The sequence below is a fragment of the Euleptes europaea genome, chromosome 6 (assembly GCF_029931775.1).
Source record: "Euleptes europaea isolate rEulEur1 chromosome 6, rEulEur1.hap1, whole genome shotgun sequence".
In the NCBI taxonomy this organism is placed as follows: domain Eukaryota; kingdom Metazoa; phylum Chordata; class Lepidosauria; order Squamata; family Sphaerodactylidae; genus Euleptes; species Euleptes europaea.
The window spans coordinates 35,184,389-35,209,731 of NC_079317.1; the positions used below are offsets into that span (position 1 = coordinate 35,184,389).

General features: G+C 43.4%; 1 protein-coding gene across 1 annotated transcript in view; it reads right to left on the bottom strand.

The window, feature by feature from the left end:
- Positions 1-7,290: 7,290 nt before the first annotated feature.
- IFT43 (intraflagellar transport 43) overlaps positions 7,291-25,343 on the bottom strand; it is a 59,026-nt gene continuing 40,973 nt past the window's right edge. Inside the window, exons 5-9 of the mRNA XM_056851072.1 lie at positions 25,171-25,217; positions 9,731-9,803; positions 9,350-9,425; positions 8,482-8,544; positions 7,291-7,401 (exon numbers count right to left, since the gene is read on the bottom strand). Of these exons, the coding sequence (XP_056707050.1) occupies positions 7,291-7,401; positions 8,482-8,544; positions 9,350-9,425; positions 9,731-9,803; positions 25,171-25,217 (370 nt within the window). The remainder of the gene's footprint in view (positions 7,402-8,481; positions 8,545-9,349; positions 9,426-9,730; positions 9,804-25,170; positions 25,218-25,343) is intronic.

The window sequence follows — 25,343 nt, forward strand, 5'->3', positions numbered from 1 at the left end:
AGATGTATACAAAAATGTGGGTGATCAGCCTACTGTGTGGACACAGGAATCATATGTTGGATGCTGAGCGTAGATATATGCAGTAACAGTCAATGTAGGAACCCACATCCACCAGAGATCTCGAGAGTACAATCTGAAACAGAATTACACCCAACTAAGCCCATTGTACACACGAAGCTGCCTTATATTGAATCAGACTACTGGTCCATCGAAGTCAGTATCGTGTACTCAGATGGTGAAGAAGAAAAAGAGTTGGTTTTTATATGCCAACTTTCTCTACCACTTAAGGGAGAATCAAACCAGCTTACAATCACCTTCCCCTCCCCACAACAGAGACCCTGTGAGGTGGGTGGGGCTGAGAGAGTATGACTAGCCCAAGGTCACCCAGCTGGCTTCATGTGTAGGAGTGGGGAGACCAACCCGGTTCACCAGATTAGCGTCCGCCACTCATGTAGAGGAGTGGGGAATCAAACCTGGTTCTCCAGATTAAAGTCCACCACTCCAAACCATCGCTCCAAACTACACCACGCTGGCTCTCAGGTCTTTTGCATCACCTCAGGTCTCAGGTTTTTTGCATCACCTACCGCTTGATCCTTTTAACTGGAAATGCCCGGGATTGAACCTGGGACCTTCGGCATTGACTTAAATGGACCTTGATGGTTGTAATTCTGTTTAGGATTACACTGCTAATGATCTAACCTAGTTTAGAAGGGCTGATTCACGTATGCATTTATAATATTCAGGGACTTAATACTCAATGGCTGGCAATGGACTGTGTGAACAGCTTCCACAGTGGGAAAGTGTTGCAACATTAGCATTCTGGGAGATGGAAGGCATGTGGCATTTGAGGCAAAAGATAGTGACCGTGAGGTTCAGTCTGTGATAGGTGTTTTACACGTGCAAGTCAGCAGATGTGCTATTTAAAGAGGACTAGGGAAGGAGGGGGGGCTCTCTCCATCACACAATTCCTGATCACATGTGATGGTTTCTCAGGAACACCTTTATTTCTGGTGACTATGTGGTACAAAAACTACAGCAAATGTTCTTATACACTTTCATTTTAAATATAGTTCTTGGGACTTTGAATCTTGCTGTGAATCAGCCACTGTATCGTCTCCTAAAACATACACTGAATTTTCAGAGTTCGGCCCTAACAACTGCTGGCACCACTGAATAATAAAAAGGGACTCTGCGGCCCAACAGCACCCTTCGTCCACAGGACAAGGAGGGCCACGCAGCCAGATATGCCACATGGAAAGGAGTGGTCTCCATTTCTTTTCCTAATAACATACAAAACCATGCGATGATGGGGTTAAGAAGAGGCTCCATCTACCCTTTTGGGACTGTAGCAGGCCTTGGTTGAAGGTCCTGTCAACTTTACTGTGAAGAACAACAAGGACCATATAAATAGAAATAAATAAATAGGCAGCTCTAATTGTGTGTACGTGTATACACACACACAGGGATCATTCAGGCCCATGTATATGGTCTGACCATATACATTTGGCCTTCTTTTAATGTCCAAGTTATGTATCCGCCCTGCAGAACAAAATGTTGCCCACTGATTTGCCCTTTACCCTGCAAACCTCCCTACTTATCAAGAGAAGCAATCATCGTTATTTGTCCTTTGCATCGGGAAGAGTAGGCAGACCAGATTTTTTTAATTAAAAGAAATAGGATCAGGTTTATTTCAGATAAGCATGCCGGATTAAAAAAGACAGAAATAATAGACAAGGGGCAGCTGTCAGCACTCTGACCAACCCAGAATGATTATTAATAATGATAAGTGGAAGAAGAGGAATAAGAAAGGGATAATGAAGTGGTCCTGAAAGTGACAGGAGATGGGCCTCGAGACAAGACCCCGTAGCCCTGCCCCTGAGAGGCCTGTGCATCAGTGAAAGAGGAGAGAAAAGCGGGGTGGGGGGCTGAAAGGAGAGGAATTTCATATCTGGACATTCTGCCTATACCATTTTTTAAGAAAAAACAAAAACCTGAATCCTCTGCCTGTGACAGAAGCCAGACAGTCAGAACTTTAGCAGGCAACGCTTCTTCTGTCACAGAGAAAGTGGAAAGAGCTTGTAGGAGGCTGCATTGGTCCCAAGCAAAATCCTGCAACAAAACCCACATAATATATTTCATTGAGATCAATGAAAATAGCACAAAATAGTGTGCAAGCCTCCAAGTTAGCATAGTCAGAGTATCTCACATACATTTCTGTGTTGGAATTGAACTGGGGACCTCCAGATCCATGGTGACAGAGTTACCTTGGGCCAGTCTCTAGAGCCCTTTTTGATCATTACATCGGACTAGGCCGAATGTGTTTCTGTCTATGGTTACCGAAGGACGCTTTGCAGGCATTCCCTATTCAGATAGATGCTGCGTATGTGGGGATGGCCATATAAAGTTTATACCCTGAAACTCTTGTTGATCTCTAAGGAGCTTATGACCTGCTTATACCCTGCAACTCGGTTTCCAAGGTGCTGCTGAACTCGGGTCTAGCTGTTCTGCTACAGACCAACCCAGGTTCCCCCTGAAACTAAACCAACGTGGTGTAGTAGTTAAGAGCAGTGGACTCTAATCTGGTGAACTGGGATTTCCCCCCGCTCTGACACATGAAGCCTGCTGGGTGACCTTGGGCTAGTCACGGTTCTCTCTGAACTCTCTCAGCCCCACCTACCTCATAAGGTGTCTGTTGTGGGTCGCTGAAGGGAACGAGATTGTAAGCCAATTTGATTCTCCTTAAAAGGTAGAGAAAGTCGGCATATAAAAACCAACTCTTCTTCATGGAAGGGGACATTAGGCACCTCAAGGGATACTCATAATTATCTAAGAAGAAACACTTTTCAGTTTCCCTTTCAGTTCAGTGTCAGTTTCCTGCTCCCCCCCCCCGCCCCCCAATATGGTGTTGTGCTACACTGGCTGCACTGGACAAGCCTCAGGCCGCCCTACCCAGTTAGTGAGCAGAGGCTGCAAGCCAGCAGAAGAACAGATTTAGGGAAATGCCAAGTTTTGGCTCTCGCTCCTTTGCCCTGTGATCCTGCCACTCCAGGCCACCACAACAGCTGCTGGGAGCATATGCCATGAATTAATTCTGTTTCCCCTGAAATGCTCCAGCATGAGGAATCAGCAGAGTCTTTCCAACTTATTAACATAGGAAGCCCCCTAAGCTCCCATCACTTTGTCTCACTTAATGATGCAACCATTTATGAGGCTCCAAGCTGGCAAGAGACTTTCCTATGTAAATTGTGGGGAAATCTTTCTGAATTTTAGTCCTAATGATCAGATTTCTTGCTAACACTTCCAATGTATAGTTGGCATGTTATTACAAAATCTGTCCATTGCTGCTTAGGCTGTATTTGGAAGGACTGCTAGCATTAATAGTAGACACAAGTCAATTTCATACTTTCAAAGCGCCGTACAGCATCTCCCAGCCTGACTTCTAATGTATTTTGGGGTCATTTGATTGGGTTGGTAAACCAACTCCCAATGCAGTGATGGACTGAAATCAAAAGTTGCATGTTATCAAGTGATAATTTCATTTATCACATGATGATCATAACATGGGACCTCCATTCTCCATCTCCTCATGAACACATAACATTAGCTCACTGCTAGAAATGGAAACCAGAAACCTGCATTTTAGAGCTGGAATAATTTTAGGTTTGTACATCCCTCCCCTAACCTGGATAGCCCAGGCTGGTCCACTCTTGTCAGATCTTGGAAACTAAGCAGGACATTTGGATGGGAGACCACCAAGGAATACCTGGGTTGCTATGCAGAGGCAGGCAATGGCAAACCACCTCTGAACGTCTCTTGCCTTGAAAAGCCTATGGGGTCACCATAAGTTGGCTGCGAGTTGATACAAATCCCCCCCCATTTCTGTCCTAGCCACAAGAACACCATGGTGCATTCTAGCACATAGCTGAGAAGTTGTTTGGTCTTCCAACAGAACCTTGCTGTTTCCATTTGCTTATCCAGCAATAGCTCATCCTGGGACAGCAGGGGAAGAAGCAACTTCCAGCCACATTCCAAAGGTTGCAATGCAGCCCAAAACAGAACCCTGAAAGAAGGGACACATGTCAGAGAAATCTCAATTTTCTCCTGCAGTTAATTTTGGTTACTGGAGGACTGGAAGAACAGGGATGCATGGACTCAGCTGCAAACTGCAGGTGCCGTAACTCATAATGAATTATACAACTCATATATTTGTATGCTTGTATGTGACTTATTTGGATTATACCATTTGGTTTGGGCAGAACATTATGGTCAGACTGAGGTGGTAGAACTTTTCCTCTACCTGGTGCAGCCGACTGAAATATATTGTGGAAGACCAACAGAGGAAGAAGGTGCAGAAAAAGGTGTAGAACAGAATCGAAACAACCAGCAGGTCAGTACAGGGGTCAGATTTAAGGATTCTCTTTTTCTTGTATGGGATGAAGCAGCAGCAGCCCTTTGTCGCTTTAGTTTTTCTAACAGTTAGAGCGGTTCCTCAGGGAAACAGGCTTCCTCAGGAGGTAGTAAGCTCTCCTTCCCTGGAGGTTTTAAAGAAGAGGCTAGATGGCCATCTGTCAGCAATGCTGATTCTATGACCTTAGGCAGATTATGAGAGGGAAGGCACCTTGGTCATCTTCTGGGCATGGAGTATGGGTCACTGGGGGTGTGGGGGGGGATATAGTTTGAAATTTCCTGCATTGTGCAGGGGGTTGGACTAGATGACCCTGGTGACCCCTTCCAACTCTATGATTCTATGATTTCCCCTCCCTACCCGCACCAATTGGGAGCCCTAGTGAATGCAGCTCCCTTTCCCTTTCCAGTTGCTCCGTATCGGAATTCCTGTGTTTTTGTGCTGAAAATGAAACACAGGCGAGTGTGTGTGTGTGTGGGTGTGATATCACCAGAACATTCAGAATACTTTGTATAGAGTAGTCTGGGGGTCACCGCACTGGCTCACTCCAGAGGCTAAAAGAGCTTTCTGTCCTCATTCTCGAGGCAGAGATTCCCTTCAGGTTTCTGAATGCTAAGAGTTGGGAGTGACAAACAACAGCCAGCACAGCCGCAGCAGGATGCCAGCTAAACAGGAGTGTGGAGTACGCCTGAGCTTGACCCTAGTAAAAGAGAAAGGTAGCGTTCCACACCTGTAAGTCCCACAGCTTATAATTAAGAGCTGGAATACACATTTTTTCTCTGTGTAGAGCTCTGAGGTTTCCAGGTGCACATCTGAGGGACTCAGCCACTTTGTTTTTCTGAATTTTAATTAAAGGCTTTTCAAGTGGGGTATGGACGGGGGCCTATGTGGGTCTTGGTGGAAGAAGGGGGAAAGGCCTGTCAGTGAACAGCAGCCCGTGCAAAACAGCTTGCTGTGCTCAGAGACAGACTTGTTTTTCTACCACATTTTAAACTTTGTATATGCAAGTGGAGGATAGTTCAGATCTGATATCACCTCCCCCCTCAATGTTTTGAAGGGACAAATACCTTGATTAAAAAGTGACACTTCTAAGAATGGAGACTGTCAGAATGTACAGCCTAGACAATGGGACCTGGTCCATGGGGCGGGACACACTCTTAATGCACAATCCGATAGATATACCAAGCAAAACAAACCCAGAACACCTGGCAAGAAGTCTTGCTGAACCACAGCTCTTTCACAAATGCAACATTTATTCATTTATTTATTTATGTTATTTATAGTCCACCTTTCCCACTTGGACACAGAGTGAGTCAATACAATCGACAGGATAGGAACATTCAATGAACAATGCAATAGGAATAACTTGAGGGTTTTTTCCCCTTCACCAACCTTTTTCTTATTTTTCTCACAGACCACCAAGGGCTCTGGGTACAGGGCATGCATTTCTGCAGTTCCCTGGGGAACAGAGGCTATGCTGGCAGCTTCCAGAAGGAGCTCACTTGTTGTAACAATTGTAACCATCAAGACTCCACTTGTTGGAGTCTCTTTCTCCCATTCCATCTTAGTGATTATCTCCTTTCTGCCAGTCACGAGGCCCAGAATTCCCCCCACCATTCAAGCCTCTTATCCTATCACTAGAGCCAGAATCTGTCCCCAAGTTGTGTTCTGCCTGCTCTGTCTTGCCTTGTACCCTGAGTTGTGGCTGTGCTCAGTCCTGTTGTACTTTTACCTCCATAGATGACTTTTGCCTGCCCAAGACCATCATGGTTTTGTGACAGGGAAAATGCTCTTCCTGGCATATGTTACATGCCTTCTTGCTTCTCTTCCTCTCTGGATCTCTGCTTGGATTATAGCTTGGGTTGCTGTCGTGGACTCTGGCTTGTATACTTCTGGTCTGCTCCAACCCATCCTTGTCTGCCACAATGTTACAGGGATCTCACCCTCTGTCTTTGGATTTGCTGGCTGCCCAGATGCTTGGGACTCCTACCCAGAACTCACACCGGTGCCTGAAACCTGCTAGGATAGGTAGTTATAAGCCCCTGATTCACCCTCTGGTTTTACCTCTTTGGCTTTTTACCTTCACTTCTGAGTGATATACGTTACACAGTGTGTGTGTGTGGGGGGCATCTGGAATATCTATCTTATCATGGACAGGAAACTATAGTATAGATGTATACTATCACTTTATGCTTGATGTTGTGATACCCCAGTGTGCTAATTAATACCCTCAATAAAATCTTCTCCAATTTACCCTATTCAAGACGTTTTCTGAAAGTTTTGTTAGATCGCTTTGTCAGATCCCTTGAATGCCACTTGTGTTGGCCTTTGCCTAGATTGGGAACAGCCACTTAAACCAAAGCTAAGCCAGCAGCTCCTAAGAGTGTGCTTTTGAGCAAACCAGAAAGTGGTCTCCATGAGTGTGAGGGCATGTGTCCCCTGACTACACATGGTAGCACAGGCAGACAACTGGATCATTCATGATCAGCTGGGGATCATAACAACAGTGGGGGGTCATAACTCAAAAACATCTGCTACTGATTTTGGGTCTTAATGCACAACCAAAGCTGAGGAAGGACTCTGCCATGTGGTACAGCTTTTGTTGCATCCGCATTCCGGCTTCCTCTGATAAAGACTGTTCACAATCTGTGCATGGTCTGCACTTCCCGGCAAATACTTTATTTCATGTGTAATTTATTGTGTGCACTAAAAATTTTTTTAGAGAAAAATATATCAAGCACAAAATCCCTGACAAGTTCTATTAAACCAGCCTTTTGAGGAAGCCAGTGCTTCCCTTTATTATGTGGCCCAAAATAACACCTCAGACACAAAGCATATATTTTAAAAAGGTGCTTATATTCTGCAGTTGTGCCTTTGTACAGAGCCTAAGTGGGGGTGAGAGCCTCCTCCCTCTCAGCCTGCCCCATGTCCCACTCGCTCAGGAGCTCGGAAGACACCTCTGTGTAGAGATGATCCCAGTCCCAGCCGACGTCATCCTGTCAAAAGAGAAGAAATGCCGGATGGAGAAAAGTTTCCAAACAATGCTAAGCAGACCAAAGGGGCAGAAAGGAGGGCATGTCTTGTCAAAGAGGTGCAAGAACCCAAACTCGGCGAGAAGGCCTGAATACTGCACAGTGTGGGTTTCAGACTCAGCCATTTTCAGAAAATCCTGGCTGTTCAGCTTTTCGACTTCATATTTAAAATCCACTTTCTTGTTTTACACACTTCAGCTAGTTACATGCCACGACAGGCAATAATTAAGATGACTTCTTCCAAGCTTCTACAGGGTAAAGGAGTTGACTTCGGTATGTAATAAAATGGAGAGGTGTCATATCCATGATTGGAGTTTTACCACATTAATTTTATTTATTTTATTTAAACATTTATACCCTGCCTTTCCTTTTGGCTCAAGGCATTTTACAAAAACAATGTAAACATCACAACTTAAAACCAAATAGAATAAAAGACCCCAAATACCTCCCCCTCCCAAAGATGTCTGCTGGTCACAGCCCCTCAGAAGCCCTGGCAAACAGGTAAACCTTGCAGCGCCTCTGGAAGGTCGCCAATGAGAGGGCTCCCCTCACCTCCTGAGGAAGCCCATGCCACAGAGTGGGAGCCATGATGGAAAAGACCTGCGATCTGCTCAATGCAAGGTGGGCCACTCTAAGTGGGGGAACAGCTAGCAGGTGGCAGCATGCAGACCACAGTTGGTGCACAGAAACAGAGGGGGGAAGCCTGCCCATTGACAAATAACACCACCCCAATGCCCCCCCCCTCAATTGCCTCAACTGCTGAACACAACATAGGGGGCAAAGCAGGAGCCCTTCTTCTCACGCCAGTCACAATCAGAATTGGGCCCACCTACGCTTTTTACACTGGAGGTTTTTTTAAAATTTACTCAACTGGAAGAATTGCACACAATACCAGAAAAGGAAGTTTGTATGGGTAGGAAACATGCAAACAGCAATATAGAGACAACCAGGGAGAAAACAAAATAAATAAAACTGTGAATAACTGAAGCAAAGCAGCAGCAGCGGTAAACAAAAGTCTCCTGCCTTGGTCTAGAGCAAACTTACCTCTCGCACTTCCTGCTCTGGAGCCAAAACTTTAGTAAGGAGCTTTAGGTCAATATCTCCATCCTGTGAGTATATAAGAAACCAGAGTTCAGTTCCAACAGAAGGAAGGGATGGACCTAAGGGTACGCACGCTTATAACCATGAAAGCTTACACAGACAGTGGTGGAGTAGAACTGTTGAGATTCATTGCTGGGAAATCAGGAGAACAACTCCCATAGAAATCATGGCATGCTACTATTTGGAAAGCCCTTTTATGAAAGCTCTTTGGTTACAGTGGCAGGATAGCCTCTTATCTGCAAGTTATGGTGCCCAGCCTTTGCTCCTAAGTACAAACCTAAGGGTACTTAATCCCAGTATGAATGGGAGCTGTGGTTTAGTGGTAGAGCATCTGCTTGGCACACAAGTTCAATTCCCCACATCTCCAGTTAAAAGGATCAGGCGAAAGACCTCTACCTGAGACCCTGGAGAGCTGCTGCCAGCCTGAGTACATAATATTGACTTTGATGGACCAAGGGTCTGATTCAGTAGAAGGCAGTTTCAAGTGTTCATGCGAGCTCTGCTAGTGAACTGGAATAAGCACAACACTTTGGTGAAAGAAGGGTGGAGAGAAACACTCAAAGATGCCCCAACAGGCACTGCTGAGACTATAGCAAGCAGATAGGCCATATGGACACTTCTGTATAGCTTTCCAGGAAGACTGAGGGGCCGAACACAGGTATGGGCAACATATCCACATACTGCACTGGTACTGTTGCCCTACAAAAGAGTAACATCCTAGGGGTGCTTGGATGTCCAGCTTTGGGGACAACAGTTGTGTTCTTCAAGGAGGATTTAGTCAGAGTGTAGATTTCCATTTGGCTGCACTCACCAAGGTTTGGAAAGCAGCATATTTCATGAGGTCATTGTCCAGGTCACGGTAGGTAAGCACTCTATTCACTTGGATACTGCAATTGGGAAAGAGAGTAAGAAACCAGATTGAATGCTCCGTGTCTTCTCCTCCCCAGACCCACAATCCACAACTGAATTATGGACAGACCTTACCTTAATGAAAGGCCTCTTAATTTTTTATGCACACAAAACCCATGGCAGCTGTTCCCTCCATACAGGCAAAACAGTTATCACTTATAAAAGCCCCATCTACCTTCTCAAGAAGCCACAATGCATGGCACTACAACTGAATGGAGCAGAAACGGATACACTTAATAAATCTGGCTGAGGATTCCTGTGGCATCTGGGGCCTTGTTGTTACCTGGGTGGAGCCGCCACCTGCATGGCCAGTTCTTCCTCTTGAACGTCTTCCAAGTCAGGGATCACTGGAATATCTGCAAGGAACAGAAGAGTCATGAGAAAACAGAAAGACCTCTACTCTTTCTCTCTTCCTCTGTGGGGAAGAGGCATCTTCCTACGAAAATACCAAACAGCATTCTATCCCCCAGCAAGGCTACACGGTTGCTGGCACCTTTTTCTTCTTTTTCATAAAATGGACTGCTATGTGCTTCAGTGCTAGATGGGGAGACTACACAAACCCTAATAAATAGAAGATGTCCAAAGTGGCTGGATGGGGTGGGTGGAAGGTTAGCATTACTGGCTGGCACCCAGCAACATGTTTTAACAGTACCCACCCTGAAATGGTGTGGCAAAGTAGGTCAAAGCTTGGCCAGGAAAGAATGAGGAAGACAATAATGATATAAAAAAACTTAGTGGGGGTTAATATTGAGATTAACAGAAAGTTTCCTGTTAACAATGACACACTGTTAATATGTCTTCACACTGTTTTTGCAGAGCGCAACAAAGCATCACCACCAAATAGCCTTTTTAAAAAAAATTAAATACTTGGGGTCACACAACACGGCAAGGACGTGGTAAGAGAAAGCTGTGCTATTTGTTGATGGCCACACACTATAATCAACAGGGGGTTGCGACAGTTATAAAAACCACATTCCAGTCAGTAGAACTGAATGTGCTAATTGACGGGAAGAATCACATGTTCACAGTCATTTAAAACAAACAAACCTGGAGTCAACATACTGGCAAAACAAGGTATCGCTGAAAACAGACTTTTACAGTGTCAAAGGAAAACATGTGTGCTGTGCACTGTAAATGAAAACATAAACCTACAAATCCATATTTAGTTTGTAAATATGGATTATGTGGCACAGGCCCCAATACAGACAGCTAATCGTTTTATTGGTGTGTGCAGTTCAGTTTGTTCTACAATAATTTTGTTTTCTTTATTATATTGCAAACACCTCTATGTTTTTTATTCGAGACTGAATTAGTTTCCATTGGATTCTATGGGAAATACTTTCAACTGTAGATTCCCACCCACCCACCCAATTGAAATGACATCTTCGAGAACTGTGCCTGCTAAATTTCAGACAGACAGGAGAAAAGAACCATGTTTTATTGGCAATTATAGTTCTTACTTGCAGAACAAGCATGGAAAGGAATATGGCATGCCAAGCAGAGCCTGTGTGGTGTATTCGATCTGGACTGTTCACACATACTCCCCCCCCTTTAATTTGAGGATTTTAACTTTTGTTATTTTCTGCATGTTTTTTTCTTTCATTCCAGACATCATAAACTAGCTTAGGGCATCCTAATAACTATTTTCAACAAACCAAGTTTTGAGCAGCCATGTTCAGCTCCTCAGGTTTAAGAGGCAGACTATTCCTTGTCCAGTTCCATAATCCTACATTCCTCAGGAGGATAGGAAACCAGATGGGAGAGGTCTTCAGAGATCCTTTGCCCAGAAACCATGAGGCGGAGGTACTTCAGGCTGCTTCCAACTCCATTAGCAACTGCACTGTTTAAACAAAAAAAATTGGCTGTTTGTGGCTCTGCCCTGTCTGTAGCCCCTTCTGAAATTAATATTCAAGAGCTGGAAAGACGCCCTGCTTGTGGAGTTTGATGTCCAAGACTGGGTATTTTTTCCCCCCAAAGTGAATAAATTTGCTTTCCTTTATGGCACCAAAGTGCACAGTCCCATCTTTCCATCCACTCTGCCTCCCTATAGGCTCCTCTGACCCTGGTGGAGGCAGTGCTAGCCCATCTGCAACAGGTCAAGGGTTAGCCCAGACTTTGACAAGAGGGCTGTTTGGAGCAAACCACACAGTGGGATTTCTCTCTAATTGGCTGCCTGGTAAATGGGCTGAATCAAACAGAGGCTGAAGCAAGAGCCAAGCTACAGCAAAAGGCAGCATCAGCTTGGACTACCTCAGCAGAGCACTGCCTTCCAGGTCCCTAACAACCCAAGGAACTTCTGCCTACAATGGAGTGGCTTTCAGACAGCAGTTAATAAGAAGAGGCTGAAGCACCCATGGCTGGCTCCATTTTCAGCACAGAGGAAGCTCATGATATAGTCACCATATCTGTGCTCTACCCTAGAAAGGCCTGTCACCAATCATGGACTACCTGCATAAGTGCAGTTCCTAGTAGCTTCTGACTAAGCATCTCATGAAACAATTATTTAAGAAAGAGACCATGTTGGAAAATAGCCCAAGGAAGAATCTTAGAGCTGACTCACAGGAAGCAGCAGACCTGATGTTCAAGTCCTTCTCAACTGTTGCATATTTAAAATATTGTCGAAGGCTTTCACGGTCAGAGTTCATTGGTTCTTGTAGGTTATCCGGGCTGTGTAACCGTGGTCTTGGAATTTTCTTTCCTGACGTTTCGCCAGCAACTGTGGCAGGCATCTTCAGAGTAGTAACACTGAAGGACAGTGTCTCTCACTGTCAAGTGTGTAGGAAGATATAGTCAGAAAGGGGTTGGGTTTGAGCTGAGTCTCTATAGTCAACAATAGCCATGGAGATTAGCTTTGGACTTCACACATTAACAGATCACTTCAGGATACAATGGTTCCATATTAACATACCACACCGTCATTAGCACATTATCTTGATACTTACAGGACAATGATTAGCACATTACTTTTGCAGGACAATGACTCAGCTCAAACCCAACCCCTTTCTGACTATATCTTCCTACACACTTGACACTGAGAGACACTGTCCTTCAGTGTTACTACTCTGAAGATGCCTGCCACAGTTGCTGGCGAAACGTCAGGAAAGAAAATTCCAAGACCACGGTTACACAGCCCGGATAACCTACAAGAACCAATGTTGCATATTTACTTGGGCTTCTTTTAGGGCCAAGTTCTTGCACAGAGACACTTTGCTCTCCTGATAGACTATGAATGTGTTTCTACCGATGCTAGGCCTATAATTTGTAGAGGATGGATCCTACCAGCTTGTGCAAGAGGGAAGAGAGGCTATCTTGCATAATTCTGCTTGTCACTGCAGCCCTGTCCAATATGGCTTTTTGGCCATGACGATCATAGCAAAGGGAAGGGGGTTGAAGTTTAAATAATGTTGAAAAACAATAACCTAGCCATTTATTTTTACGAGTTCCTGGGAATTCTCCCAATCTTTATATTTTCACTTAGTCCTGCTAGGCTGGATAGTTTGGAAGGCTGACCCTGCCATATTCAGTGACCACTTAAGAATGGAAACTCCTACAATTATAACTACAATGCACACCTTTGATGCTGCACAGATACAAAACTGTAACAGTAGTATGTGCATTAGGTTGAATTTCAGAGGATGGAGAGATAGGGTTGCCACACTCCTCCATGAGTCTCTCTCCTTCCTTAGGTTCTCAGTGCAAAGTGTTGCAGGCCTTGATTGTACATTCTTCATACTTAGGCTCTTCACTGGTGTACAGTCCACCTAGTTCACCAGCAGAGGCGGTCTCAGGCTTGGAAATTCCCAGGCTAATTGTTCTGGGGGACTTCAACATCCATGCAGATACCTTTTTGTTGGACTATGATTACAAAAGACACATGCTGGATTTAATATTTTGTATCCAGTATCTGTCTGACAGTCTAGGATAGGGGCTAGATATTCAGCCTGTGCCACAGTCAGACCACTATCTGCTAGCAGCCCCACTCTGACAGAAGTTGTGAACCAATTAGAATGGCCCATCTCTGGAGACTGATTATCTGTACAGCTTCGAGAGGGTCTGGGGGAGCTTTAAAGTTGAAACAATAACTCTGAGGAAGCTTTAGCAGGCAATAGACAGGGCTGCTCCTTAATGACCTGTCCCATCACCTTACAATAGGCTTTGATCACCATGGTGTGCTGGAGAGACATCTAGAATGCCATTGGTGAAAAATCAGGCTGAATCCAACACAGCATACTCCAGAGGCTCATTTACAGGTCTATGAGGTGGTGGTGATAGTGGTGAAAAAGTGTACTTTCTCTATCACTGTATTAGCAAAATCACTTCTAGTGCAACTGATGACTCTAACTGTAGAGTCTCGAAAGAAAAAGAAATTGGTGATTGGTTGTGATATTTTTGTATGGTTCTTTGCTGATAAATGCTCAGACCTACTCTGATGCTTGTTTGCAAGAGAATCAAGCAGTGGTGGCGTCTATCTCTCACTAGAATAGGGTGACAGAGCCCTCCATGAAGATCACTTAATACTTCCTTGTCAAAGAGGATATTTCCTAGATATTTGAAGGAACTTATTTAAAGAAGGCCTCTGGGCAAGAAGGTAGTGGCCAGATTGTTTTCATGACTATTCTGTCTTCATTTTGTGGTCTGTCTTCACCTATTATCCTATTTTGGAGAAATCTTGCCCACCCTTGTCTAAAGGCTTATTTACCAAAAGAATTAGGTAAGCCTCACTTAGAGGGTGTGTGTGAAAAAGGAAATTTGATTGGCTAGGTGAAAGGCAGGAGCCCTGTGGCACAGAGTGGTAAGCTGCAGTACTGCAGTCCAAGCTCTGCTCACAACCTGAATTCGATCCCAACGGAAGTTGGTTTCAGGTAGCCGGCTCAAGGTTGACTCAGCCTTCCATCCTTCCAAGGTCGGTAAAATGAGTACCCAGCTTGCTGGGGGTAAAGGAAAGATGACTGGGGAAGGCACTGGCAAACCACCCCGTAAACAAAGTCTGCCTAGTAAACGTCGGGATGAGACGTCACCCTATGGGTTAGGAATGACCCGGTGCTTGCACAGGGGACCTTTACCTTTAGGTGAAATGCAGGAAAAGACTGTGCTTACATTACTGAAAATCAGTCGTAGAATATAATGACCAGGTAGTTTGGCTATGGAAATGTGAAGTCTTGGCACAAAAGGGCAAATCTAAAGAGATGAGTCGATCAGGATCAGTTTGGTCCATAGCTACTGTTCTAAGAAGTTTTGATCCAGTCAAAGCACCACGCCCAGTAACTTGGTCTGGATCTAGCCTAACAAAAAAATCTTTGGAAAAGCTCAATCTGTAACTAACAGAAGGTCACTCCCAATAGGTCCTAACTCTGGCATTCCATATTTGGAAGGGTCTGCTTTGGTAAACCTTCCTACACATACCTCCTTTCTACTTTAAGCCTGCTTCTTTTCTCCCCTCTCAGCCAATCCAGATGCTTACTTCAAATGCGTTCACCTTCTTCAAACCCCACAAAAATCAAAATTTTGTTTCTATTTGGGGCAGATTCCTTTCCTACTGGCTGTTAAAACATAAATCAGTAGCTCCTGCCAAGGCAGCAAGAGAGAGATGATGTAAGAGAGGCCTCTCTGTTATGCTTGGCTATTTTGTGGAACTCTGAGTTCTGTTTGGGAAGTCTAGGGCTCATTCACAGAAAACATATGTCAACTGACAGTCCTTAAATCCTCCATTTTTAAGGGTAAGTGATTGAAAGGGTTCAATTCAAGGAGCTGGTTTTCACCTTTAAACACCTACAACATGTCACACTTTGCAGGAGTGCCTCTTCCAAAGTGTGACACCTTTGGCTCAAGATCGGCTTTGTGTACCCTCCTATAGACAAGAGTGGACACTTGCAGATCACGCCCAAGCCTCTTTTATGATAGAACGTATATTATGGAGTAGGCTTCCTAAAATATGTCAGGAAGGCAACCATACCGTTGAAGTTTTAGGTAACTGCACAAGGCAGATGCGTTCAGGAAGGCTTTTGATCAATGGCTGCAACTGCGGTCTGTGTTGTGGTGATACCGATATTGCGTTTTGTAACAGCCACTTGAATGTCTATTAGTACTTAATGGTTATAATGTTTTTGAACCGATTTTGTAAATTGCCTTGAGTCTGCTTGCAGAGAAAGGCGATATAGAAATGTATTACATAAGTAACTGTCTGGCTCTTCTCCATATCCAGCACAGCACAATAAGGGACTTTAAAAGCAAAGGAATAAAACTCGAACCAGACACAATTCTAATTTCTCTGCTGCTGCAAAACTTTGTTTTACTGAATGCTGTTACCTTATGCACCACGTTTGGGGAATTTTAAACAGGCAAATGGAAGAAGGTCTGATTGAAGATGAAGTTAAGTGAAAGAAATTGGTTTCATTTAGCACATGACAGGATTCATCTGTGTTCTCGACTCCACTGAGGTAGCATCATGGGCGTTTCATATTCATGAGCTGCTGCGACACTGTGTCCCCGCATTTACAAAGCACCGTGTTCAGCAAATTCTGTCCCTGTGGACACCCCATGCATTTCATGGTCTTGTCAGAGAGACATCAAACACTCTAGTAACCAAATACCAGAAAATGGCTTTAATTAGTGCATCTCAATTTGATAATTTTCCCCTCTAACTAGAAAAAAGAGGAATAAAAATAGAGGGGTGGAAAGCAACAGGCTACAGACTTCAAAAATTGCAAGGAACAAGGGACAGAAGTAGCTTCTGTTGAACACACAAACAACATTGAGCGTTCTCCCCCTGTGACAGCCGTAAGCCAGCAGATCAGGCACAAGCACCCCAAGCTTCTCTGGACCACTAGCCATGCCTTACTAGGACACGTGGATGAGGGTTATAATTTGCTCTTCTAGGGTGTGGCCGATAGTCACTTGTGGTACCCTTTGGAGAAACTAGAAGTGTTTAAAAGATTTATTATGTGAACCAACTCTAAAAAGATGAAGAAAGAAATCAAAGTACAGCATAAGTATTATCCATATTCCTGAGACCCCTTATTAATTTATTTTATTTTTATCCCACCCTCAATCCCCAGCCAAGGCCAGGCTCAGGTTGGCTAACAACATAATAATCAATACATGAAATGCAGTAAAAGACACTAAAATCACATTATAAAAATAAAACAATTTAACCGCCCCATCATGTTAAAATAATAAGTATGTTATTAAAGGTTGGGAATGTGCCAGCATCATGAAGTGATTATCTAAGAAGCTGTAGAAGATCTCACGATTGTTCTTCGCACCCATTTTTTCCTCCATTTTCCTCCTAACCCAATCTTGACCAAACTTTACCAAATCTTTAGCAGCAGCTATGCTGCAAATGTGGTGCCTCTACCTTAAAAACAGTCCCCTGAGAGCCCCACAAAGATTCCCCATAGGCTTCAATGGAGGCATTTTGCCTCCACTGAAGCCTATGGAGAATCCTGAAAAGCCAAAAAAGCCAAATGTTTTTATCTTTTCTGGATTTGGCTTTTCCTGCTTCTGTTTAAAGGGGCCTTTTTTCAGCTGAAAAAAGCCCAAAAGGTATTTTTTGGCTTTTTTTGGTTCAGTAAAGCTGAATGCACACCCCTACTCCTGACCAATGCTGCCACCAAAAATCTAGCCCTGGATCCCAAGCTGGGAACTATTGTTTAAGGGGAGTATACAACCCCTCTCAGGACAAGCTGCACATCCAGTCCAGATCAGTTCTTCCTCCAACCAAGATAATTTTTGGCTTGGGTCCAGTGGTGCGCTTTTATGGGCAGTATGGTTTCCACCCATGAAGCATGACTATCACCTTTCCCCTCTTGTTGCAGCCCAAACTGGCCCCTGAAGTGCTGCAGAAGAGGCGAGGGGGCAGAAAGTGTTCCATCTGTGGAAATGGACCTTTGTCTTATCTGGATTAAGTTTCAGTTTGTTTACCCACATCCATCCATCACCAATCACATGTCTAAATTTGAATATATGGTATTAAATGAGGCCATTAACACAACACAGTTCTAAAACAGTAGAAAGGCAGCATCTACTGGCTGCTGTAGTGGTGGTACTATACCAAAAACGTAAGATGAAAACCATTTAAATGGATAAACAGCTTTTATTAAAGGCTCCTATTTTTGACCAAGGTAAATGTTTTAATAAATCAGTATGTCTTAGTATAGCAAAGTGTATGTAAAAATGTATTAATGCTCATTTTTTCCCATAAGGAAATGTTTTGGAGACTGGATATGTTAAAAAAGCAAGTACACAGAACAGCAAGAGATTTCAGCTGTTCTCATATCAATTGTATAAATGTTGCCTGAGGGCATGAGGAAAAGATTACATCTGGTGGTGCCATAAATTATTACTTCCTGGAGCAGCTAGTTATGGGCAGTATGCAACAGAAAGCAATCTCAGAGCTAGAACTAAGTGATGATCTTCACTAAGAGGAGAAAAATGCCTCTTTTTCGCTGGGTATTAGATGGCTTTGAGGTTGACCAAGTCAAAGAGTTTGTTTACCTTGGCATTCTGTTTTCCCATAACCTAAATTGGAATGCCCATCAAAAAGCAGTGTCCAACAAAATTAAACCTGGGGTTGGTGCTATTGTCAATTTTTTTCACACCAAAGGTGGCAAATATATTCCAGGGGCTATTCAGGTTTTTAACCTGAAAATTACCCCAATTATCCTCTTTGGTGTTGCCATCTGGATTACAGTCATCAATGAATCTATAGATCGTCCACTGCTTCAGTTCTTACGAAAACTCCTAAATGCCCCTTGATGTGTTGCTGGCGTTACTCTTTGTTCCGAGTTTGGCCAAATGTCACTTGAAGCTAGGGCGTGGTTGGCCGCCTTTAAACTCCACCTTAAACTGTGCTTTAGCACTGAGGGGTTCCTAGCTTCTCTGAAGCATGACCCTTTCAAATCCTCATGGCAAAAAATCTTAGATGAGAAACTGGCGTTGCTGGGCTTCTCGCAGGATATGATATCAGATCTTGGGAAAACTGAAGCTTTTGCCAAAATTAAAAAGCGCATTAAAGAGCTCAATTATAACAGCACTACTTTTCGTGCTCGTCGCGTCTGTTCATCCCAGTTCTTCGGAATACCCCCTCCACGTGGTCTGCCTGCCTATTATCTGACAACTCCTCGTCTCTGTAGAGCTTTTTGCTTGGCTAGACTGAATGCTAATCCTTCTATGGTAATGCAGGGTAGAATTCTGAATATACCATACTCAGACAGGATCTGCCCTTGCTCTTCTGGCTCTATTGACACATTACCCCATGCCCTTTTGGAATGCCGCTTTTACGAGGAACTTCGATCGCACTATATTTCCCCCCTTTTAATATACAAATCCAATGCCTCTGTGACTGACATAATGCCTTTTTTACTAAGCGACAGGGACCCCAAGGCTACATTGTCAGTGGCAAGATTTGTTTCAGTCCTTATATCCCTCCAACACTAGATATATGCTGCTCAAGATCAATTGATCAAGGAGCTTCTAAGGGATAAAAGGAAGGAAAGGAAGGAAGGAAGAACTAAGTGATACACACAAACTGGTTCCAAAAGTAAGCGCAGCTGGAACACTAGAGACTACTATCCCACAATTAGCATAATTAAATTCAACATTTCTGAAGGCAGAAAGATGTCAACTTTTCTCAGTGTTATTTAACACAATTTAGGGCACTCATCAGAACATAAATAAAGGAGGCTGCTATTTGGGTGCCTAAAAATGCCTTGATCACACATTCATACATCACAGAGTAAAGCTATACCCTCAAATTAAAACAGAGCAACAGAAACAAAGCACAAGAAAAACAGCAATATAGCAAAAAATAGTTTGTGTGTGTGGGGAGCAATTAATGACTAAAATACATTCTTTAAAAATAATTTGTGTTTAATAATATTATTAACAACTGTAGTTTATAGAGTGTTTCTGCAGCAACTGAATTGTACTATCACATCATATAAGACTTGAGTATGATGCTGCACAAAATGAGCAAGGCTGTCAAAGATAGGACATTTTGGAGGACTTTCATTCATAAGGTCGCCATGAGTCAGAAGCGACTTGACGGCACTTAACTCACACACACAGATGATGCTGCACAAAATTTAGCGGTAATTGCAGTAAATGAAGAGTACCATCCATTTCAGCTCTACGTTACACATTACAAAAAGCAATTTAAAAATCACATCTTTTATTTTTGTCAAATTTTTATATGTTTAGATATCTATGGCATGGGCTGTATCCAAATCAAGAAAGTAACAGCAGTAAAAGTTTAGTCCAAATGGGGAAAATATAATTTTGATACAGTGGATGTAAAGGACTACATTAGTGGCTTCTGGGAATTTCAGCCCCCCAAAAGTCAAGAAAAATAATTATCAAGGGAATGGCTTTGCATGTATCAGCAAATGTTTAAGAAACAGGAGACAAGTAAAGAGAGAAATAGCTGACCTTTAGTGTAGACCATGTTTACCTAAACATGGAGGGGGAAGAGTATGGAAATATTATAGAGGATACAAACAACTCTGAAACAGATTGTGAGTGAGGAGACAAACTTCATAGAACTGAATGACAAAGCAAGTGATGGAATCCATTCTTAAAAACAAGGAAGTGAAAAAAATAATCCAAATATACAAAATATTAGTTTCTAATGCAGGCATTAACCATTTAGAAAAAGAAAGCCAGGGATGACCTGGACATTTTCTGTGACTCATCAAACAGTAGGATAAACAAGCTGATGTTCATCCTAGTTGACTAGCACAACCTCATGAAGCATTCTCGCCATGTTCATGCTACACCCATCTAGGCTTATGGCCTAGAAGTTCAGCTTTTAACATGACAACAGAAAAGAGCGGGGTGAGGGGATATACAAAGACGTAAGATATATAAAGCAGTGGTGCATTCTAAAAAAAAGAAAGAAGCTTGTTCACCTGATCACTCTATAAGAAAATAAGAGCTCCTTTATAAAGTTAACATACTGTGGGTTTAAAGCAAACAAGTGCACAGTCTTCTCTATGATTGGAGTGTGCAGGGTACGTGAGCAGGGAAAGGAAACAAACTCTCCTTCCGTAATGCTACAGATCAGTGGTTTTTGCCATGTGTGGCAGCAAAAGAGATTCTCATATCCCGCCCCATTGAATTATATTAGGGAGCAGGTATACCTGGTTCTATTTAATCCTCTTCATGTGGAAAACAAGATGCAACTACATTTCTTTTATGTTAAAATCCTTCATTTAAAAAAAAATCTTATATTTATTAAAAAAACGATGCTTTGATCGGTAGCACTCATGACATTTCCACATCCATAAACTCCTCAGAAGCCCCCTCCCTGCCTGCACACAAGGCCACCAGAGCTGACAGCCAGCAAGGTTTGATCACAGCCACTCTGAATCAGATTTTCATAAGACAGATGAGGAGCCTAGCTGCTGCTTTCTTTCTCGCTCCTATCAGATGAGAAGCTGATGGGGAGGGGGTGGGACAGGTCCTGAGGGAACAACACTACAATCAAGGGCTATGCGGTCCCCTTGCTGTCCCTCTACAGCTGCAATTTTCAAAGGAGCTTGCCTTGGGCACTTTCAAATGATGGCGTCTCAATTCTGTAATCATATTTCAAGAGCTTTTTCTTAAAGGGTCTTTTAGGTAAACCTAGTCTGTCAACTACACTTATGGACTGAACAACACAGCCCAAGAATGACTGCATCTAGTTCGTTTCACAGGATTCTGGCAGGAAAGAGTTGCATGCCATAATCCACTAAGCTTATTTCCAAACACATGAACTTATTGCCGTGATTCAGTGGTAAACCATTTGCTTTGCATGCAGAAGATCTCAAGGTCCAATCTCTCATATCACCAGTGAAAAGGTTCAAGCAGCAGGTGATGTGAAAGTCCTCTACTTGAGACTAGAGAGCTGCTGCCTGTCCAAGCAGACAATGCCAACCTTGACAGACCAATGGTCTATATACATGTCTTCCTAGTGATGTGCTTTACATGACTTTGAGTCTTCCAATGCTCTTCTCTAAGCTTCTCTGCAAAGACTAAGAAAGAGTAGTACCAGAGTAATATCAGATGTCCAAGCACTGTGTCATTCTAAGTTTGACTGACCCCAGGTCAAGGGAGAAGCTAACAGCTCTCTTGTAAATAAAGGCTTGCCTCAGAGGTTGCCTCATTCTTTGGCTATGCCACAAAGCCATCACACTGTCCAGATGTGCAACCCTTGCTAAACAAAACCCCTCACAGCTGAGATCAACAGGCCTTGTTGCTTAACCAGTCTGCCTTCCATACTCAGCCACTGTGGCCTGTACAACTTTAAGGTATCCTGTCAGCTTTGACCTTCCAATTGTAAAAGCAGACAAAGAAACTTTAATACTTGAGGATTTTTAAAGGACAAAATTACTGTACCATAAGACAGACCCAAATCCTATATGTGCTTACTATTAATAAAGTACCTGGCATCATCAGGACAGGCTGTAGCTAGTTGCTTCTCTAGAAGACAGTGGGGGAAAGAATAAGGGACTGCTGTCAGGAACACAATTGAGGTTGGAAGGCAAAACCTGCCCTCAACACTGGAAAACTCTGTGTCAGGCGAGTGGGTTAAGTTTTGCCTGTGCTGAAAACCTTCCTCCTATTGTAGCTCACTGCCACTTGCCCAGCTCCTTCTGCTAGAGATTCTGAAGCTCCAAATTACAACATGTCTCCTTTAAAAAAAAAAAAAAAGCTATTTTGAGAGGTCAATTCTTCAAAAAGAGTACAAAGCTTGGGGCATTCATGAAAAGGAAGGTGAAGGGTATTGTGAGAATCAAATGAAAATGCCTGCTAGAAAGAAGTACAGTCTTCCCACCCAAGAACTGTAAGAATTTGCCTCTTATCTATAGCTAGAAATCAGAAAGAGAAACTGAAGCAAAATTCTGTTTCTTACCCACAAAAAAGGGTCGAAGACCATCCGTTTCAAAATGCTTGTGGGATAATTTCTCTTAAGTAGCTCTAACGAGACTTAGAAGAAACACCTAGCTGTGTGGAAGGGATGCTCAACAGACAGCACTTTTCTCTTTCCCCTGACAGCTTGGCATCTCTCATCTCATCCAGCTCTATTACTGTGCTGAGTTCAACCACTACTGCCCATTTCCCCTGTTGACATGGATAGAAAATTGAGCAATTACCCTTAAATGCCTCTGTCTCAGATCCTCCAGATTGCTACATACACAATATTAAGCCCTCAATTGCCCCTGGCCAAAAGTGGTTTAACCAGGCCTGTCCTTTAGGAATTAAACAATTTTTGTTGCTTGCAAGAGTTTATTATTCCTAAGGTTGTCACTATATTAAATCCTATTAAAGCAGGTTTCCCATGGTGCAGTAAGCCACAGACCTTCTCTTTGAGTCTCCGAGTGCAAGGGCTTGGATAGAAACATGACGAAAGAAATGGAGGAACACTGCCTGTTGACTCAGCCCATAGTCCTTGTGACATATAGTGACACGTATGCACATGCACATACAGAAGCAATGAACCGACAAGACTGCTGGTCAATAAACAAGTTTCATGGGTACAAACTTCCAGAGTGAATCTGATATCCATGGCAGAATTTGGATTTTTGAGAGTCTGAGATTTTTAGGAAGGCATGTTTTTAAGTCCTCTTAACTGTGGAAATACATTAAAAATGCAAAGGCAGTGCCTACATAAGGCTCCATTGTTCAGTGGGGGAGGATTTGGTGCCCTGTACAGTTATCTGTTCCTTTGCTATGTCTTTCAATCATGTTACTTCCATACTATCTCTCAATCATAGCTATTCTTTCACCATTATCTTGTTCACTAATAGGGTGTGCAGAAATGGAAATATACAGAATGCAGCAGGCAAACTGAGAATGTTCATTTTGGATAAAGTTGAACCATTTTAACTGTGTTGTAGATCCCAACGGGAGTCAGTTTCAGGTAGCCGGCTCAAGGTCAACTCAGCCTTCCATCCTTCCGAGGTCGGTGAAATGAGTACCCAGCTTGCTGGGGGTAAAGGGAAGATGACCGGGGAAGGCACTGGCAAACCACCCCGCAAACAAAGTCTGCCTAGTAAACATCAGGATGTGACGTCACCCCATGGGTCAAGAATGACCCGGTGCTTGCACAGCGGACCTTTACCTACCTTTTTTAGTCACACTTGTAGTCAAGTTTATTTACGGTCAAAGACCAGCAACAGTTAACATAGTTCCAGCCAACAGTTAACATAGTTTTTCTCAGTATTAAGGTATAGCTCAGCATACTATTATTATTTTCATGGCACAGCGTACTATTACTACCGCTCCTAAATGTTTTAAAGACATTTCTACAGTGCCAATAGCATGCTACACTCCAAGTGGGATGAACAAGACAAAAGTGCATCATGCAGGTGTGTGTGTGTGGGGGGTCTTGACTGAGAGGTGGTATAGAAATTGCTTAAATAAATAATGCCCCACTGCACAAACAGCAGTTTCACTTGTTGACTGTGTTAGCTGACCCTTTGCTCTCTTAAATGCTACCCCAGGACTTGATCTGAATGCAAGACGTGCAGGTCTTCAACCTTTCTAGGCCCAGAACTCACCTTTAACCCTAGGTAGAGGCATGGGATCCTTTGAGTTGCAAGTATGTGGCAGGAAGTCACGCGATATCATAATCATGTGACAGGAAAAGGAGGGGCCAGAGTCTCTGAACCTGCTTATGTTAAAAAGGAGAGCTCTCTACTGCTGGAAGACCTCATCTCACCATCCAGCTGCTCCTTTCAGCTTGCGTACAAAGAGAGGCAAGGCACACTAAAAGTAGGTCTTCTCAAAAAGCAACAAGAAATGGCAGTCAGCTCTAGAAGGACTCATAGCCTTGAAGGTGAGGTTCCACTACCCACAGGAGGGTCCTAACCTGTGGAATGAAGATGACTGAACTGGAGCAACCCCTCATTCCATGCCATATGTAGTATTGTCTTATCTTTTTAGGCACGTTTGGCCAGTCTTTGTTCCTGAGATTACAGTGACATTTTTGTGCCCCTTAATCTAGCACATTAGTTTTCCCTGTAGGCAAAACCCTAATCATTTCAAATTCGATGTAGCACCTACTTGGCAGGAGGCAAATGTTTTTGCCTGTCAGCTTTCCTATAGGCTTAGTTAATGTTTCTCTAGGCAAGTGTCTTGAATATTTTCCACTTGTTTCTCTTGGCTGATAAAACTGTTCCTAGGTGCTGGAAGCTCACAGCAATGGTGACACCAGGCATAGCAAAAGCCCAGCCAGAAAACTGGAAAACCACAGCTGGCAGCAGAAGATAGCCGGTCAGCCAAGGGAAAACCCAATGTTGCACATGCCCATCCTTTGCATGTAGGCATGCTGCCAAACAGGGCAGGTTGGATTTTCGAAAGATCATTTTCTACTGTTTCTCTGCATTGTTTCTGGGAATACTGAGACACTCGTGAACCAGGAAGCACGTCAGGGAAGACAAAAGCATCCACCAGGAGACATAGAAATGGGTAGTATTAGAGTTAAACTGGAAAGACAAAAAGTTTTCCACATATGTTATGGGCCACTTATCTCCCTCAAAGACAAGGCAAGTAATTTCCTGGCTTTTCCTTCCAGGTGCTACTGGTCTCCATTACATCTTCTCCAGTTTTGCAGGAGAAAATTTTGTTCCATACAAGTTTAATGAATTTATCAGCTCACTGGAAATTTCCACTTATCTCTGCTAGAGAGGCATCACAAGTGTGAACGTAACATGCCTTCACTAAGTCAAAAGAGAAGGGTCTTACCTTCTCCATCATCAGAGGCCTCCAGGCTCTGCTGCCTCAGGCGGTGACTGGAGGAAACCACACAGGGAAAACAGCTTTAGAGGTCAGACTGCAAAACAGCTGATTCTGAGACCCTGTTGATTACAACCTCCTCTAAAGAACAACAGAACGAGGCAAGAGGACCACTGCTTCCA